Raw genomic sequence first — 18,531 nt, 5'->3', positions numbered from 1 at the left:
CACACACACACATATATATATATATATATATATATATATATATATATATATATATATATATATAAAATATTCATATACATCACAGGCAACACGTAAAGTGTTACAAACCTTCGTTTAGGAACTTTATCGTTGTCTTCAGTCTTTACTCACCAAGCAAAGGCTTTTTCTGGCTTTAATGCAGTTCGGTCTCATAACTCATAATGACAACATCCTGTTACGGGTGTATCAGACGTCAAACCTGAAACCTCTCAAGGCATTTATTTGAGGCACTTCTGCTGTAAGGACATCTGTAGTGTGTGTGTGTGTGTGACACATTTCTTTTGCCTTTTCTTGCTTTTATTTGCAGGATCTCACATGCGTGAAGCTAAAACACCACGTCATGTACGTCACACACGAATACTCCATCAGAGTATCTGTTGATGTTCGATGCCTTTCGCCTGGACTCACCTCTCCACATCCTCTCATTAGATCGGAGATCTTCTCTTAGGGCTAGATGCAGTTTAGCGTCAAAATCCGCATTTTCATTTCATGCCAAAACTTCCCTCTCCCGCACATGCGGACATGCACTATATATGCGGCACGTGGCTTTTAACAGCGACTTATTTATATCAGTTTATGGTTTTTATTTATTGTTTGGCTTCTGTTTGAAAGCAGTACTGTAGACCATCAACTGTAGCATAGAGCGTGTGGACTTGCAAGTTACAGGTCTTTGGTCGTGTACATAGAACAAGCCTTTTTAAAGTCTGTATGAAATATAATACGCTCACAGAAACTTGAAACCTGGCTCGAGTAGTACTGATTTTGTTATAAATATTTTTATTTAAGTTTTGTGCCATGATATTCTTTCCTCACCAGATGACCTTACCTGATTATGGATTTTTTTTTGGTTATATTTTTTTCGCTGTTTACAACGATGTATTTATTTTGCTGTATATATTGTAATGTTTGTTGTAAATGATGACAGATTCTAAACTTCATCCCTGGATGGAGTTGCTGTATTTGGTAAACTCTTGTTGAGAGAATGTTTATTATTATAGATATTATCCAATGTAAAAAAAAAAACGACAAAAAAAAAAAAAAACATAATATTCTGTATAAAAATGAGCTGGTTTCTGGAGATCTGGGGAAAACCAAACCGTACGAGACGCGTCGCCACTGGCGTTTGGCCCCAGGGCTGTGCCTTAACTTTAAAACATCTCTCTGTGTGTGTGTGTGTGTGTGTGTGTGTGTGTGCGTTTGGTCTCTTCACGTGTTTTAGAGTATCAGGGCATCTTATGTGCTGCATTTAGGACGCCTTGGGTTTCTTCTTCTCATTTGTAGGTCCGAAACAGTGGCACACAGCGAATGCAATAGACCCAGGACAGTTTGCTTTGCCCTTGTGATCTTCTACTTTCATGCTGTTCTTTAACTTCGTTCAGGTACCGTCTGCTACCATCATCTCATCCAGCCTTGTAGATGTGCTTGTGCACGAACTGAAAGAGTTTCAGATGTTAATAAGCATACTTTCTGACACGCATACTGTAGATTTTAGCAGCCCTGGACCAAAGCCAATCGTGGCTATTATTATTATTATTATTACTATTATTGGTATTTTTTTCAATGTCATTAAAGGGATACTTTAAGATTTGATTCCTAAGTTCTGCTGATTAAAAACCGAAACACTTTTGTCTCTTACAGTCTTTTGCCGGTACTGTAGATCCATCTCCACAAACGGTTTTAACTACAAAAAAAAAAAAAAGACAGAAAAAAACTCATTTTATATGCAACGAATGAAATAAAAGCATGGGTTGATTCCACACTTGTGTGTGTGTCGCATGTTTGTGTGTGTGTTGCGGATGTGAAGCTCTTTGGTTAACTGAAGAACATGATTTGGTTTGGTTGCTCCTCCTAATGAGTCGAACTGAGAGTCTTCTGATGTGGTTCGTCATGTGGCGCGTCATCCGTTCTTCCTGCTGCCATCTAGTGGGCGCCCTGCAAATGACAACCTCTTGCACCACTGTGATCTTGGCCATTTTAATGAAAGTCCCACTGAACACGCTTTCTTCAATTGTTGACGTCATTTCTACTGAAACAGGAAGAAAGGGGTGGGGCATTTTGAACAGTTCCTCCCCTTTTTAAAAATGGCCAATAGCGTTTAGTTTATCGTTTAGAGTTCAGTAAAGCTGCAGTTTCCTATGGAAGCTTGTTTCCACCACTGAATAATAAATAAATAATAATAATTGCGACTTTTTATCTCACAATTCTAAATTTTTTCTCAGAATTGCGATATATCAAGTCAGAATTGTGACTTTTTTTCTCAGAATTGCAAGATATAAAGTCCCAATTCTGAGAAATAAAGTCGCAATTGCGAGATATAAAGTCGCAATTCTGAGAAATAAAGTCGCAATTGGGAGATATAAAGTCAGAATTGCACGATATAAAGTCGCAATTGTGAGATATAAACTATTCTGTGGTAAAAAAAAAGTCAGTCTTTTTTTTCCTTAGAATTGGACTTTATATCTCACAATTGTGAGTTTATATCTCACAATTCTGAGAAAAGATCTCAGAATTGCGAGATGTAAACTCGCAATTGCGTGTTATAAAGTCAGAATTGGGAGATATAAAGTCAGAATTGCGAGATATAAAGTCAGAATTGTGTGTTATAAAGTCAGAATTACGAGATATGAAGTCAGAATTGCGTGAAATAAAGTCGCAATTGCGTGTTATAAAGTCAGAATTGCGAGATATAAAGTCAGAATTGCGAGATATAAAGTCAGAATTGTGTGATATAAAGTCGCAATTGCGAGAAAAAAAGTCAGAATTCTGACTATAACACGCAATTCTGACTTTATTTCACGCAATTCTGACTTTATATCAAGCAATTCTGACTTTATATCTCGCAATTCTGACTTTATATCAAGCAATTCTGACTTTATATCTCGCAATTCTGACTTTATATCAAGCAATTCTGACTTTATATCTCGCAATTCTGACTTTATATCTCGCAATTCTGACTTTAAATCTCGCAATTCTGACTTTATATCTCGCAATTCTGACTTTAAATCTTGCAATTCTGACTTTATAAGACGCAATTGCGACTTTATTTCACGCAATTCTGACTTTATATCTCGCAATTCTGAGAAATAAAGTCAGAATTGCGAGATGTAAACTCGCAATTGTGAGATAAAAAGTCGCAATTATCTTTTAAAATGTTTTATTCTGTGGCGGAAACAAGGTTACACTGTCTGAATCGTTCCCTATCCCCTATATAGTGCACTGTGTGCCGTTCACCATGTGGAAAATAGTAAATGTGCAAACGATTTCAGCTGGATAGTGTAGGGGGCGGAGCTTCAGATTCTAGCAAGCATTTGATTGGACAGGAAATCTGATGAGAAGCTGAAGGGCAGAGTGATGTCATCAAAATCACTGATCCATATTGGTGGACGTGGGAGACAGTAATTTTTGAATGCTCATATCTTATAAATACGAATTGTGTCATTGTTTTGGAGCACACTAGCTTATAGATAACAGGCTAACATATTCATACTAAAAGCCATTTTGATTTCATGGGGACTTGAAAGGTTTTTGATTTTATTGCCAAAAAAGCTCTTGCATTAAATATACTAGGCATGTGCTATTTTATATAGTAGACGCATATAATAACGTGAAATTTTTGAATAATAATTATCCTGATTGTAGGGCCAGTGCAGCGAATGAGGATGGAAACACGATATATTAGCATATTAAATAAAACTGACATCATAAGGTATTTTAGAATATTTAATATACATTATTTTTTATTATTATTTTTAATGGATCTGAAGTATTAAGTAAACAGAGTCTAAAGAAGTTTAGAAGTGTTAAAGAACAACAGCGCCCTGTCGAATATAAATGGAGACTGAGCTTCTGCCTCCACCTAGTGGACACACAGAGTAACAGCTGCATATTAACAACTGTTCATATCACACACTTAAGCCACTGATAAAAAGCAATGGAGTATATAATTGTGGGGGGATTTAGCTTCTTATGTTCCAGGTTATACCAACTTGTTGAATTGATCTAATAATCAACCCTAATAGGCTTTTAAGGGGAATATAAAACTCTGCCTTCCATTGTTCATGTTCATAACTTCGAAACCTTACTTTAAATATTTGAAATATTATTTAGGTAATGGTTCTGCCAGAACACCACAGACACGGTTAGTGTTACAAATAAATAAAATGATAAAGAACAAGAGTCATCGAAGATATCTTTGTAGCCTATGGTATGCCACAAATGTGCGTTGAACATTTTCTATGTAAGTTAGCCTAAACCACATGTGTAAAAGCAGAAGTGAAAATGTTCGTTTACCACGAATTAACTTCCGTCTGAGAACGCTGAAAACAGCGATTGCCAAAGATTATGGTCATTTCTCAATATGCGTTCTTGTCTGTACTTGTGTTCTTGTGAAACGTCATCAATCGCTGCCCAAGTACACAAGTTTGCATTTTTGGCAAAAATCCCGGAAGTGTTCACCGTGAGACTCGCGCGATTGACACTATTCACACGCTCTCACCATTTTCTCACGCACAGAAAAATCGACAGACTAGGTTACTTATGATTTATTTATTTTTTTAAATCTCACCTCTCAGATTCTGTCAATTTTATTACGAAATTCAAACAATAAATATCGTTTTGGCGCTTGTAAATGTCACGTGACAGTATATATATATATAGCGGCAGTGACCCGATCATCTCTGGCCTACTAGCTAATAGTAAATAAACCATAGACAGTAAAATAAATAAACACGAACACTGCTGAAAGACACAGTACAACTTACCGAAATGTATATTCCTCATACATGATATCGATCAGTATTTTTCATCCGCGGAAAGGGGTCAATAAAACAGCTGGAGAACAATTATGTCACAAATTTACCTCAGGAAAACCGTTTAATGACCATAATACTGGCGGCTAGAAAAACAGCTATAGAGAGTATTTTGCTAAATATGTGTACTTTATTACATGTTTATTATATTTTTTACTTATATCATTAAATAAAGTTGTTATTATAATAATAAAAAAAAGCATTATGTTTAATTTGAGTTATTTTTAACCTTAAATAATACTACCAGCTGATAGGGCTCTCAGTGTGTTTACAGCATTAGGTGAGATTAGCCTATCTTGTGTACCTAATATTTATCCAAATTAGTCAATATTAGGCTATATCAAATCATAAGAATTGAATTGAAATCGTGAAATTTGTGTCAAGCAATAATAAAAAACGTAGCTTACCAGAAATTGTACCATGTAAACATTGTGACATGTTAGGGTCTCTAAACCTAATAAAATTCAGTTTAGTTATTAAAATGTTTTGACAATCAATACACTTATTGTGATGCAAGATTTTTTTTTGCATCCCCCATCATATATATGTATATGTATATATATATATATATATATATATATATATATGTGTGTGTGTGTGTGTGTGTGTGTGTGTGTGTGTGTGTGTGTGTGTGTGTGTGTGTGTGTATAAACGGTGTAAACTCTAAAAATATATCAATCCAAAACGAATGTTTAAAAGCAAACATGTTGAAGATTAGCCGTTTCCCACAAAAGCAGTTTATTCAGCGGAGTGAAGCGTCGCTCCATTGACATCCTTTAAAACCGGTCTCTGGTCTACTTCTGCTTACCGGGGTTTTTGTTTGTCTGGTGTCTTTTTTTCTTTTCTTTTTACCTTGCGTGCTTGTGCTTGCCTTTAAGTGACTTTGGATAGGATATTAGGAGATCAAAATTGATCAAATAAATGTGCTTTGTCATGCTTGTCGTAACCTCGTACTGCCGGCAGGGGGCAGTGAAGCCAAGTCAGCGACACTAACATTACTGACCTCTAGAGTGCTGATGAATCATTCATGACCAGAGACTAAAAATAATATTTCTTACGAATCAAATATTCCTTGATCTTCTGAGATGTGATAATTGTACAGTACAGTACTCTATAAAAACGCACGTCTTCGTTAAAATCGTCAAACTTGACAGTAGTGAAGTATTTTGTGCAAGAATACCTACACAAACGTACGTTTAAGTTGAAGAGCAATATAGGATCAAATAAAGGATCAAATATATATTTACAACGTAATTTAAATCATTGTCCAGATCACTGCTCAAGCGCAGCTGCCACATGTCACATGGTACCTGTTACTTTTCTCAGCGATGATCCAGATGAGCCAATCATATGCGTGATACAAGTCAGCGATGATCCAGAGAGCCAATCATATGCGTGATACAAGTCAGCGATGATCCAGGTGAGCCAATCATGTGTTTGCCCATATTAGAGCCTCTTAGGAAACAATTAATAGTCCTCTATATAACAATATAATAGTGTTGCCCAAAGAAACGATCAAAAGTTATACTAATACAACAAAAGAGCACCGGAGTATCAACACAATAGGAATATTTATTGATATTTTCAACAGTAATGATGACACACGTTTGTCATACACACCCACACACACAGAATAACCAGCTCTAGAGTGATTCAGTCATCTAAAATATAAGAAATCACTGCGGATATATCACAAGTTAGGTCCAACAGTTGTTGTTTTTTCACACAAACCAGCTTTAAAAACAAAAATGTATTTTGGGGACAGAACAGTACTAATATAAAATCTTTATATTAGTATTTACACATGTAGCTTACCGCCAAAGAAAATTATAATGAACATTATTATGTTCCTGCATGAGTTACTCTAGGAGGTGAATGCAAATATGTAGTGTTAATATGACAATAAATGATTTAAATGCAAACAAAGAGGTTTGCTTTTCTAAAGATTAAGTACCCATGTTTTTTTTGTGTGTGTGTTTTTTTGGACATGGTAGAAGAACAGGTATCGTTAACATCTGAAACTGAACTGAACTATAGTACAAGTACTGTTTTTATAGCCTGTTTAGATGTTTTTCACTCCTATTTTTTGAGCTTGTATTTAAAAAGCAGTTGTTATGCATGCTGTACACCTGAAACGCAGCGATTATAAAACTACTGAATACTCTTTTGCAGAAGAGTGTTTCCAGATATATAGCCCTATGCATGCTCTAACTGAATGAGATTCACACACAAACACAAAGAAAAACCACAGAGATGACTTGCAACAAGATACACGTTTACTTTTCTCCATACTAGTATATACACGAACACACACACACACACACTCACACACCTATATGTAACTCCACAGTATTTTTGTGTTAATGTCAGCACAAAGATAGTTTAACACAGAAGGTGAGGCAGAGCGATCATCCGCACGTGGGATAAGATAGTGTGCAAAATCAGCATGGCACATCGAGACGCTCCACACACACACTCACACACTCACACACACAGTCATTCAACTATATACAAGAGATAGGGATTTGAAATATTGCACTTGCTGGCCCACTGCGCCCCACATACTGAGGGACGCATAAATGAACAAATAAATAAGATTATAGAGATACATGTATCTAAATAGAGATGTTGTACAGTTTCATGCAGGGACGATGCTAAACGTGGCTTGTGGTGGGGAGACGAAGTACTGATTTTCTATATTCTGAGGACACATCAATGAACTATTAGTAATATACGTACCGGCATATTCGGCACATCTGTGACCATGGTATATTTTTAATAACGCCGGATATGGTCGGCCTAATGTTTTATATGTACTACACTCACAACACCACACATATATAAACAGACCACACCATGTAGTTTTATCATTTAAGGGCTATGTGTTTTCAGTTTTACCTTAATTCTACCTAGATTATTATTATTATTATACATCACAATGGAAGTTGGACAATCTCTAGGGATGAGAAACGAATAAAACCGTCTAGAAGATGAATCGCATGAAACCCCTCAGGAACACGTCCAGGTCATATTTCAGCTCAAAATGAAATAAAATGGAGTGAGTGATTAGAATTATATTTTATATAAAGAGAATGACGCCTATTTTTAGGAAAAATATATATTTTTTGGATGGATGGATGGATGGATGGATGGATGGATGGATGGATGGATGGATGGATGGATGGATGGATGGATGGATGGATGGATGGATGGATGGATGGATGGATGGATGGATGGATGGATAGATAGATAGATAGATAGATAGATAGATAGATAGATAGATAGATAGATAGATAGATAGATAGAAATGGATGGATGGATGGATGATAGATAGACAGAAATGGACGACAGATAGATAGATAGAGATAGATGGATGGATGGATGGATGGATGGATGGATGGATGGATGGATGGGTGGATGGGTGGATGGATGGATGGATGGATGGATGGATGGATGGATGGATAGATAGATAGATAGATAGATAGATAGATAGATAGATAGATAGATAGATAGATAGATAGATAGATAGATAGATAGATAGATAGATAGATAGACAGAAATGGATAGATAGATAGAAATGGATGGATGGATAGACTGATAGTACTGTAAAAAATGTGACAATGTTTCTTTATGCAAAGAATACATTTAATTTTGAGATGAAATATTGATCTGGGTATTGTCAGATTTCGAGACGTTCACCCTTGATCCGCTCTTCCTCAGAAACACGGCAGGCTTGTCATATTTCTGAAATTTTAAAAATAAGCGTCCACGGCCAAAGTCATGTAAGGTTCGTCGGATGAAATATTGATGCACTTCTGAAAATAGCTGCACATTTCCTTGGCTATCACTGCATCATTTCACAAGACGAGCTCAGATTCCTTATAACGTCTAACATCAGTGAATCCACGAGCAGAAAACGAGATAACAGCCAATCACGTCGCTCTATAGCCAGCAGAGAAAAACACCCGACGACAGCGATAAAACACAAAAGAGAGATGTTGAAAAAAGGGCTCGGGGGGGCAAACACAAACTCCACTTCATCTAGAAGAACGTTTCGTTCTCAGACACACGCAGCTCATGAAGCACAGTTGCTTTTCTGTTTCTCACTGTAAAGTCTCTGAATAAATAGATAAATAAATATCTCATTTCATCAAGTCAGAGTGAATTAATTTACAATGATCCAGTTAAATGCGTAGAAACATTTAATGCACATCTTTCTCCCTGTAGTGAAAAGCTACTTGAATCCACAACATTATATTGATCTGACTGAGGTATATACAAACCTATGTACACTAGATATATCATCATAGAGGTGACTTTAATATTCTTTAATAATCTATAGCGTACACACACACACACACACACACAGCTGATATCACAGCCGCTGCTAGATGGGAAATTCCAATTTCAACTTGATTAATATGGCATGAATTCCTGATCTACAAAAACAAGGAGTCGAGTGTGTGTGTGTCTGTGTGTGTGTGTGTGTGTGTAATGCAGCGCCTGACCATCTGCTAAGCCCCGCCTTTAAAAAGGATTCTGACCAATCCCATCTAAGCAAGGAAGTCCTGTGTGGTGATGTAATTATATTTACATTTTTGAGCATTTAAAATGTGTAAATTTGGTGTCAACTCTTCACATTTATTTGTATAGCGCTTCAAAGCAGCTCTACAAAAAAATCATGATGTTAATAATTACAATTAGGGATGCACAATATATCAGCCACCATATCGGTATCAGACAATATATGTTAATATATGTTAATTTGTAATGTTATCGTTATCGGCCGATATCTTAAATTCGACCGATAAATAATGTATTATTTCCTTCAGCTGAGACTCTTCACATCAACATGACGGTTTTGAATTGCTTGAAATATGATTGAAATCACTTGGAAAATACAGTGTGTGAATTTTGGCGCAGGTATTGTGCATAATTTTACTCATTCTTGCAGGGTTCGCACTTATAAAGCGTGAAATTACCGCAAATGTTTATTAGCAAAACGAATCGACACAGATTATCACATCAGTTCTGTCATTTGAAAAGTAATTTCAGTGAAACTGTGTCTCTCCTCTTAATCTTCTGGATGTAAAAGACGTCGCGCCTGCACTATAAGCGCTCTGCGATACAACACTTTCACGACAGCCGACGGAAGTCGTTGTTTTAAACCTTGCGGATCTGAACATTGCAAGCGATGTTAGATCATTCATTAGTTCTGACCTCTTTGAGAGACTGTTTTCTTTGTTCATACTAACAACGCATGTAAAGAGCTCGCGTCATGTCTTACGTTAAAGGAAATAGTTGAGAAAGAAAACACATTGGTAAGGTTTTAATGGTAAGGAACGACCCTTATTATACTGTGAGCGGCACATATGAGGTGTTTCTGGGTGTTTCTCCCTCATATCTGCTTCGAGGTCTTGGTTGTGGCATTTCTTTGAGGTTCAGAATCTATTGTCATTATTTTGTCTTATATGAATATATAAATATCTAAATATATGTCAGGTGACTGTAAATGCGCAAAAACTGTTTCCATTGCAGGTTTGCGAAAGATTCCTTTTTCGAGTTGCCTGAAAAACCTCTTCATGCGAGCGGAAAAACTTTTTTGCGATAAACGGGAGTTTTTGCGAAAGTAGGCGCGTTTCCATTAAAGATTTGCGCAAAACTATTGCGATTTTTTTCTAAATATCGTTAAAAAACGATTGTAAAATGACGGCGTTTCCATTAACCGATGTTATGCGACTAAAACATAATTTTTTCCTCTCGCGATAAATCGTTCCAAAAATCATGGCGACGGACATTGGTAAGTTTATATATATCACAGCCACGTACCGCACTAGACATTATTATTATTAATGGAAGGAAACGTAGGCGTGTTATCCAAGCATTAATGGTAAGGAAAGACCCTTATACTGTGAGCGGCACATATGAGGTGTTTCTGGGTGTTTCTCTCTCATTTCTGCTTCGACGTCTAGATTGTGGCATTTATTTGAGGTTTAGAATCCAGTATTCCTGTCATTATTTTGTCTTTTATGAATTTAATAAAGAACTCTGTCTCGTATTCTGTCCAAACACACCGCGTCATCTACGTCAGGTGAGCTGTAAATGCGCAAAAACCATTGCAGTTTTGCGAAATATTTGTTTTTCGAATTGCCTGAAAAACCTCCTCATGCGAGCGTAAAAACTTTTTTGCGATAAATGGGAGTTTTTGCGAAATTGACGTGTTTTCATTGGGCGTATTTTCAATCGCAATTTCAATTTGTGCAATTTGAAGGGTAATGGAAACGCGGCTAGTGAAGACTATCCAGTGTTATTTTACATTTGATTACTTTTTTAATACTACCTCCCTAAACTTAAGCGCAAATATTATCAAAAAATTATTGGTTCTAATGTGTCAAATGCACGCCTGAGCTTTTGTGTTATTTAAACTATATGATCTTATGTGCGTAGATTAGTGTTAAAAGAAAAGAAATGTCTAAATTAGATCGTTTGAGTGATGCACTCACCTGTCGATCTCGTAATGTCGGCAAGTGATGCTTGGCAAGGTTTGATGGTTCTTCATCAGCAAAGCAATTCTAAATTTCACTTCTACTGTCCTCTTTATTAATTCATTTTGAGAGTGTTGAGTGAGATTCGACTGCTTTATCTATTTTGTTCCTCTATGTTGTCATATTTGCTGGTTTCGCATGAGTTTGGGTAGCACACTGCCACCTAGCGGTGAACTTCAGAACTGCAAACGGCATATCAACTACTGAAATGAGCAAAATCATGATATCGTACCGTTTGAAATCAAATATATAACAGTATTTTCCCAGTACCGATATACAGCGCAACCCTAGTCCGTCAGTTGTAATGAGAATGGCTTTTAAATGGTGAGACTTTTGTTTTTGTAATCAGGCTTTAAAAAAATTATATAACAATTTGGATTTAGATTTATCGGCCAATATCGGTTATCGATATCATACAAAATGTTCATATCGGTGCATCCCTAATTACAATGTCTTTATTTTTTGTCAGATATTTAGACAATTATAAATAGAAAATTCACACTGTTCGATTCACAGAAATCTCCAGTTTATTCCGTTCGCGCTAAAAAGAGGGGCGGAGCTTAGCAGAAAGTCCTCAACAGCCGATTCATGCTTGTGGACGAGGTCTTGACTAACAGAGCTGTGAAGGATGTTAAGACTTTGATTGACAGTTAAGAAAGCAGTGTGTATGAATGAACTAGGCACCTTAAAGATAGACGTGACTCTAGTGCAAAGGTGCTGGAACATACACAAGCGTTCATACACAGCGTTCACATGCATCAGACAGACTGCATCGTGTCATTTTAAAAAGAACGCCCTCTTGTGGCGCAACAGACTGTGACAAGAACTTACACTGTTACCCCACAAGCCACGTATACTGAAAAACCGATGACCAAAGAAATCATATTCATATTTTTTTTTTAATCTATCCTCCTTTCTAAAACACTGAAAAGCGGTTTGCCATTGTTTGAGACAGCTCTGTTCCCATTGGGTGTAGTTGTAAAGGGTCACATGACTCCTGACATGCACCAATCAGATTCAGCTGGCTGTCCCAGCACCTGCATTCTGTGACATTAAAGGATATATGCATCCATCTTAAGGTGTCTCACACACACACATACACACACACACACACACACACACACACACACACTTCTGCTACCATGTACACTGAGCACTAACAGGCACAGTTAGGCTGCTGTAGCGGAGGAGGGTTATCCGTTAGCCGGGCCGTTCCCTGGGCTCCTGAGGTAACGGCGGGGTCAGTCTCTGTACTCTCTGACATCTTGTCGCAGATTATGTCCACCAGACGCTCAAAGGTCTGCTTCACGTTGATGTTGTCCTTGGCGCTCGTCTCGAAAAACTCAAAACCTGGCGGACAGAAATGACACCAAACCACAGTGAAATATTAATAAATATATTTAATTAATAGAAATGTATTTTATAAATATATTAATAATTTAATTAGTAATTAAATATATTTATTAATCATAATTCATGATAATAGTTCATTATATTTAATAGTAAATAGTACAATATTGCTTATTAATAATATAATAAATTATTTTTTATAATTCAATATATTAATACATATTTTTTATAAATATAAATGTATTTTATAAATATATAAAACAAATAATTAGTGATTAAATATATTTATTAATCATAATTCATGATAATAGTTAATTATATTTAATAGTAAATAGTACAATATTGCTTATTAATAATATATTACATCATGTTTTGTAATTTATTATATTAATAAATATATTTAATAAATAGCAATGTATTTTATAAATATATAAAAAAATAGTAATTAAATATATTAATTAATCATAATTCATGATAATAGTTCATTATATTTAATAGTAAATAGTACAATATTTCTTATTAATAATATATTTCATAGTTTTTTGTAATTTGTTATATTAATAAATATATTTAATAAATAGCAATGTATTTTATAAATATATTAATAATTTAATTAGTAATTAAATATATTTATTCATCGTAATTCATGATAATAGTTCATTATATTTAATAGTAAATAGTACAATATTGCTTATTAATAATATAATAAATTATTTTTTATAATTCAATATATTAATACATATTTTTTATAAATATAAATGTATTTTATAAATATATAAAAAAATTGTAATTAAATATATTTATTAATCATAATTCATGATAATAGTTAATAATATTTAATAGTAAATAGTACAATATTGCCTATTAATAATATATTACATCGTTTTTTTGTAATCTATTATATGAATAAATATATTTAATAAATAGCAATGTATTTTATAAATATATAAAAAAATTAATTAGTAATTAATTATATTTATTAATCATAATTCCTGATAATAGTTAATTATATTTAATAGTAAATAGTATAATATTGCTTATTAATAATATATTACATCGTTTTTGTAATCTATTATATTAATAAATATATTTAATAAATAGCCATGTATTTTATAAATATATTAATAATTTAATTAGTAATTAAATATATTTATTCATCGTAATTCATGATAATAGTTCATTATCTTTAATAGTAAATAGTACAATATTGCTTATTAATAATATAATAAATTATTTTTTATAATTCAATATATTAATACATATTTTTTATAAATATAAATGTATTTTATAAATATATAAAAAAAATTTAATTAAATATATTTATTAATCATAATAATAATTAACTATATTTAATTATATTATGTTTAAACTAAATATTTTTTAGAGCATTGCATTGTTATTAGCATGTAACCATCAAACTCTGTTCAATTGTATGTCGAATCTCGTGTGCAACTCTATTTTTGCACGAAGTTGCTGACTATGTAGTGTCTTATTTCTGCGACTCAAAGAGGTTCTGTATGGTAAGTTGCCTATGTAGGCAGAATGAGCTCTTTTACAAATCGTGACAATCCTGAGATGTAATTGCTTTGACAGTGTGTAAGCGGAGAGGGAATGTCCTCTCTCACAACACACATGCAGTAAGAGTGTCTATCTTCACCGCTCAGCGTTACTCTGAGATGTTTGCACATTCTGGTGTCATCCAATTATATGCGTTTAATTATCGCCTGAGTTCAAAAGCTGCAATTCCCTCCATATGCTCTAATTTATGCACCGTGAACATATGCTAATACGTGAGCCATCTAAGGTATATATTATATTACAGTGCTTATATAGGAGCAAAAATGGGGCATGTTATGCATGGTGAGATTCATTTCCAGTCTGGTACATTTTGTAGTAGTTCTTAACCAATGGGTTGATAGCAAAGGTTACAAATAGCAAAGGAAAATAAAAGTCTAAATGTGAAAAGTTGAAATGCAATCAAACAACATAATGGTGCATAGTTTAGAAAAGCACAATAAATAGACTTTCAACTTTTAAAAAACGGAGAACACACTTCTTATCCTTTGTTGCTGACGTCAAAGGTTGTATCCGATCAAAATCAATATTTTGGTGCAGATTTATTGTCAAGCTGGTAAGCAGCACAACATGCTCTCCCTCATGTTGCTCCAACCCCGTAAGACTTTCGTTCATCTTCAGAACACAAATTAAGATATTTTTGATCAAATCTGAGAGCTGTCTCACTCCTTCATAAGCTTGCTAGGTAATTGAATCCCAGAAAAGTTAGTAAAGACATCGTTAAAATAGTCCAAGTGACTACAGTGGCTCAACGCTAAGTTTATCAAGTGACGAGAATACTTTATGTGTGCAAACCCCCCCAAAAAATAACTACTTTATTCACCTATTCATGTTCTTCTGTGTGTTTCTCTGAGTGAGTTCATGTAGTGTAACGCTTCTGGGTTGTACGTCAGAACGGAGGCTCACTATTGGCCGACGCTGGTCATGTGTGTGATGCTGGCCAATAGTGAGGCTCCGTTCTGACGTACAACCCAGAAGAAGAAAATAAAGAGTTGAATAAAGTCGTTATTTTTGTTTGTTTTTCACACAAAAAGTATTTTCGTCGCTTGATATACTTAAGGTTGAGCCACTGTAGTCACTTGGACTATTTTAACGATGTCTTTACTAACTTTCTGGGCCGGCAAGTTTCAATAACATAGAAGCCTATGGCGGAGTGAGACAGCTCTCAGATTTCATCAAAAATACCTTAATTTGTGTTCTGAAGATGAATGAAAGTCTTACGGGGTTGGAACAACATGAGGGAGAGTAATTACTGACAGACTTTTCATTTTTGGGTGAACTAACCCTTTAAGAAGTAAGTTATGCTGACCCACCTGACTGGCTCCACCGGTCCAGAAGTTTCCCAGGAGGAATCAAACTTTTATAGTTTTGGGATGAGGTTAGGAAGAGTGAACTCACCCAACTGCTCTGCCAGCATCCTGCCGTTCTCCACAGACACCACTCGCTCCTCATCCATGTCACACTTATTTCCCGCCAGGATGACCTGCGCGTTGTCCCAGGAGTACGTCTTTATCTGGGTCGACCTAGATAAGAACAACCAAGGATGTTACGATTCACTCTCACAATGCAATTATGCTCCACATACAGTATAAACAACATTTCTGCATCGCGCATGGATTATTTCAACACTGCGTGATGATGCATTTCTGTACTGTATATTAGGGCTGCACGATATTGGAAAAAAAATTACATTGCGATATTTTTTTCCCAACGATATATATTGCGATATTGCGAGCCATCAATCCAGGCTAAAGTCAATAATTACCATTCCATGATATTAATAATTTCACTAATAAGCAAGCTTCATTACAAGTGACAGAAAGGCCACTTAATATTTTATTCCAAAATTAGAATTCCAAAAAATCTCTCTCTCTCTCTCTCTCTCTCTCTCTCTCTCTCTCTCTCTCTCTCTCTCTCTCTCTCTCTCTCTCTCTCTCTCTCTCTCTCTCTCTCTCTCTCTATGTTTTCGGTGCTGATGCGGTGACGCGTTCATGTAGAGTTAAAATAAAAATTGCTGATAACTTCTGGATTTGATTTTGAAATAAAAAAATAGTGAGTATGTGTTTCTGGTACAGCCGCGGATCAGTTAACCTACAAACTGCAAACGCAGTAGGCTATATGTGAAAGCACTATAGCGCGTGCTGCTCCTGCAATATTGTAGTTCCAGGAAATTGGATAATGAAACACTGATTAAAATTAAGATACAATTAATACAAAACGAAATTCCCTTTAACAAAAGGCTTTGTGCTTTCTGTTTGAGGTCTCTGTGAAAGTTTTAAAGCAGTCTTTTAGTGCCGCTTTCATAACGGTCGCGTCCGTGATTGAGAACTGTCACGTAGGCTAACATTGTTTTTTCCTCATAAATGCGAACACGAAAAATAAAAGACTTAAAAAAAAAAAAAAAACATCCACAACTTTATAACACTCCAGCAAAGTACCTCTTTTTGGTAAACATCCTCCTTTTTGTAGACGAAATAGTCCCAAATAGCTGATTTTGACTGATTTTGACTCGTGTTTACTGTGTACTACCGTTTCTAATACACTGTGGGTGCTACTACCCTTCACATCGCATGTTCCGGCGATGTGACTATCGCTCATTCGCACATCGCGATGTCGATGTTAAAACAGAATATTGTTCAGCCCTACTGTATATGCAGGGCTCCGTCTGCAAACATACACTGTTAAAAGTTATACAGTATATTCCAGGTTAATAACTGCATTTACTTTCACAGTAGGACTTACACATGCATCATTTCTTGTCAAATCTACAGTACTTCACTGGCAATTTTAGTCAGTGTACTGTGAAAAAGCTTGCTTTTTACGGTATTGGAAAAATTACTGTAAACAAACTAAATCATACTGTACTGCTATAGTGCATATGTATAGCAAACAGTCTTTTCAATCACACAGTATCATTATTTCTGTCTTACAATAATTCAAATGATCACTGGGATAAAAGTTTATAACAGAAGCATCTAAATAGAGCAAATCACATTTTGAAAGTTACTTGACGCTTAAAATAAGGATTGTACCAATTTCATCGTTACACCAGTAGGTGGCGACAAGTGACTGTTAAAAAATTAATTCGTCATTGAATCATTTATTCAAAAGATTTGTTCAAAAACACTGAATCATCAAGTAATGAAACGAAGACTAAATGGGCCCTATCTTGCACCCAGCGCAATTGACTTTGTACACCGACGCATGTATCATTCCTATTTTGCACCCGACGCACAGCGGACTTTTCCCTCCACAGACGCACGTCGGTAAATTAGGAAATGAACTTGCGCTCGCGGGGGCGGTTCAGTGAAAAGAGGAGGCGTGTTCCGTCGCAAACGTTCCCTGGTGCTATTTTGCAGTTTCAGAAAAAAATTCCTCCACAGACCAGGAGAAACCTCGTCTAAAGTCAGTGGCGCGTTGCGCATGTTATTCAGATGCTATTTTGAGGGCGCATGCTTGGCCATAATCAATGTAGCGTGTGCACAACGCGCATACACTTTGCTTCTCTCATCTACACACTCATTTTTAGAAAACCATACATTATTACAAGGAAAAATATTCCACACGAGGGAAATCATTGTTGTGTCCATGAAGATGTGAAAAAATAGGCATAAATCTAGCATACACATTTACCCAAATTATCATACGCCTGTTTAACTGAAGCTAATTTGGGTGTGTTTCTCCATCCCCAATGTCACTTCTCTGTGTTTTATGGCCCTGACGAGAACGTCGGTCTCCTCGACTGTGAACCGCTCCTGGCAAATCCGCCGTTATAATAGCAATCCGCCATGGAACAAGCACGCCTGCTCTTAAAGGGAAAGTGAGATGTCGCTCTGATTGGTTTATTTCACGTTACGCCCAAACCACACCTATGAATAATGAAGCGACTTCAGACCAACACATTTTAGATTTGGGTCATTTATCCCGCCTCTATAATAGCCCACAGAGATCCGCCCACAAAGTTACTTACGTTTCGCGTTTGATACTTGTGTTTCAGATCGTTAAAATAGGACCCATTGAATCATTCACTCATTTTTTTATTTAAATAATTCATTCAGATTAATTAAACTTTTTAAACAGACTCCAGCAATTGACATTTTCTCAGAACCTCTGGTAAATTACATCTTTGTTTAGTTGTCTGTTCAGAATTGTGTGAGAATCATGATCTCTGTTTGAAACTAACAAATTGTGATTCTCCATTTATCCAGAATTGT

At 35.5% G+C, this 18,531-nt stretch overlaps 1 protein-coding gene across 1 annotated transcript in view; it reads right to left on the bottom strand.

Moving 5' to 3' along the window:
• Positions 1-6,474: 6,474 nt before the first annotated feature.
• LOC308683888 (ras-related protein Rab-3C-like) overlaps positions 6,475-18,531 on the bottom strand; it is a 36,277-nt gene continuing 24,220 nt past the window's right edge. The window contains exons 4-5 of the mRNA XM_081354733.1: positions 15,716-15,840; positions 6,475-12,742 (exon numbers count right to left, since the gene is read on the bottom strand). Of these exons, the coding sequence (XP_081210859.1) occupies positions 12,549-12,742; positions 15,716-15,840 (319 nt within the window). The 3' untranslated portion in view covers positions 6,475-12,548. The remainder of the gene's footprint in view (positions 12,743-15,715; positions 15,841-18,531) is intronic.

This window comes from Scardinius erythrophthalmus (assembly GCF_964197995.2).
Source record: "Scardinius erythrophthalmus genome assembly, chromosome: 23".
NCBI lineage: Eukaryota > Metazoa > Chordata > Actinopteri > Cypriniformes > Leuciscidae > Scardinius > Scardinius erythrophthalmus.
The sequence above is the reverse complement of the archived record's forward strand: the minus strand, read 5'-3'. Positions and strand labels throughout refer to the sequence as shown.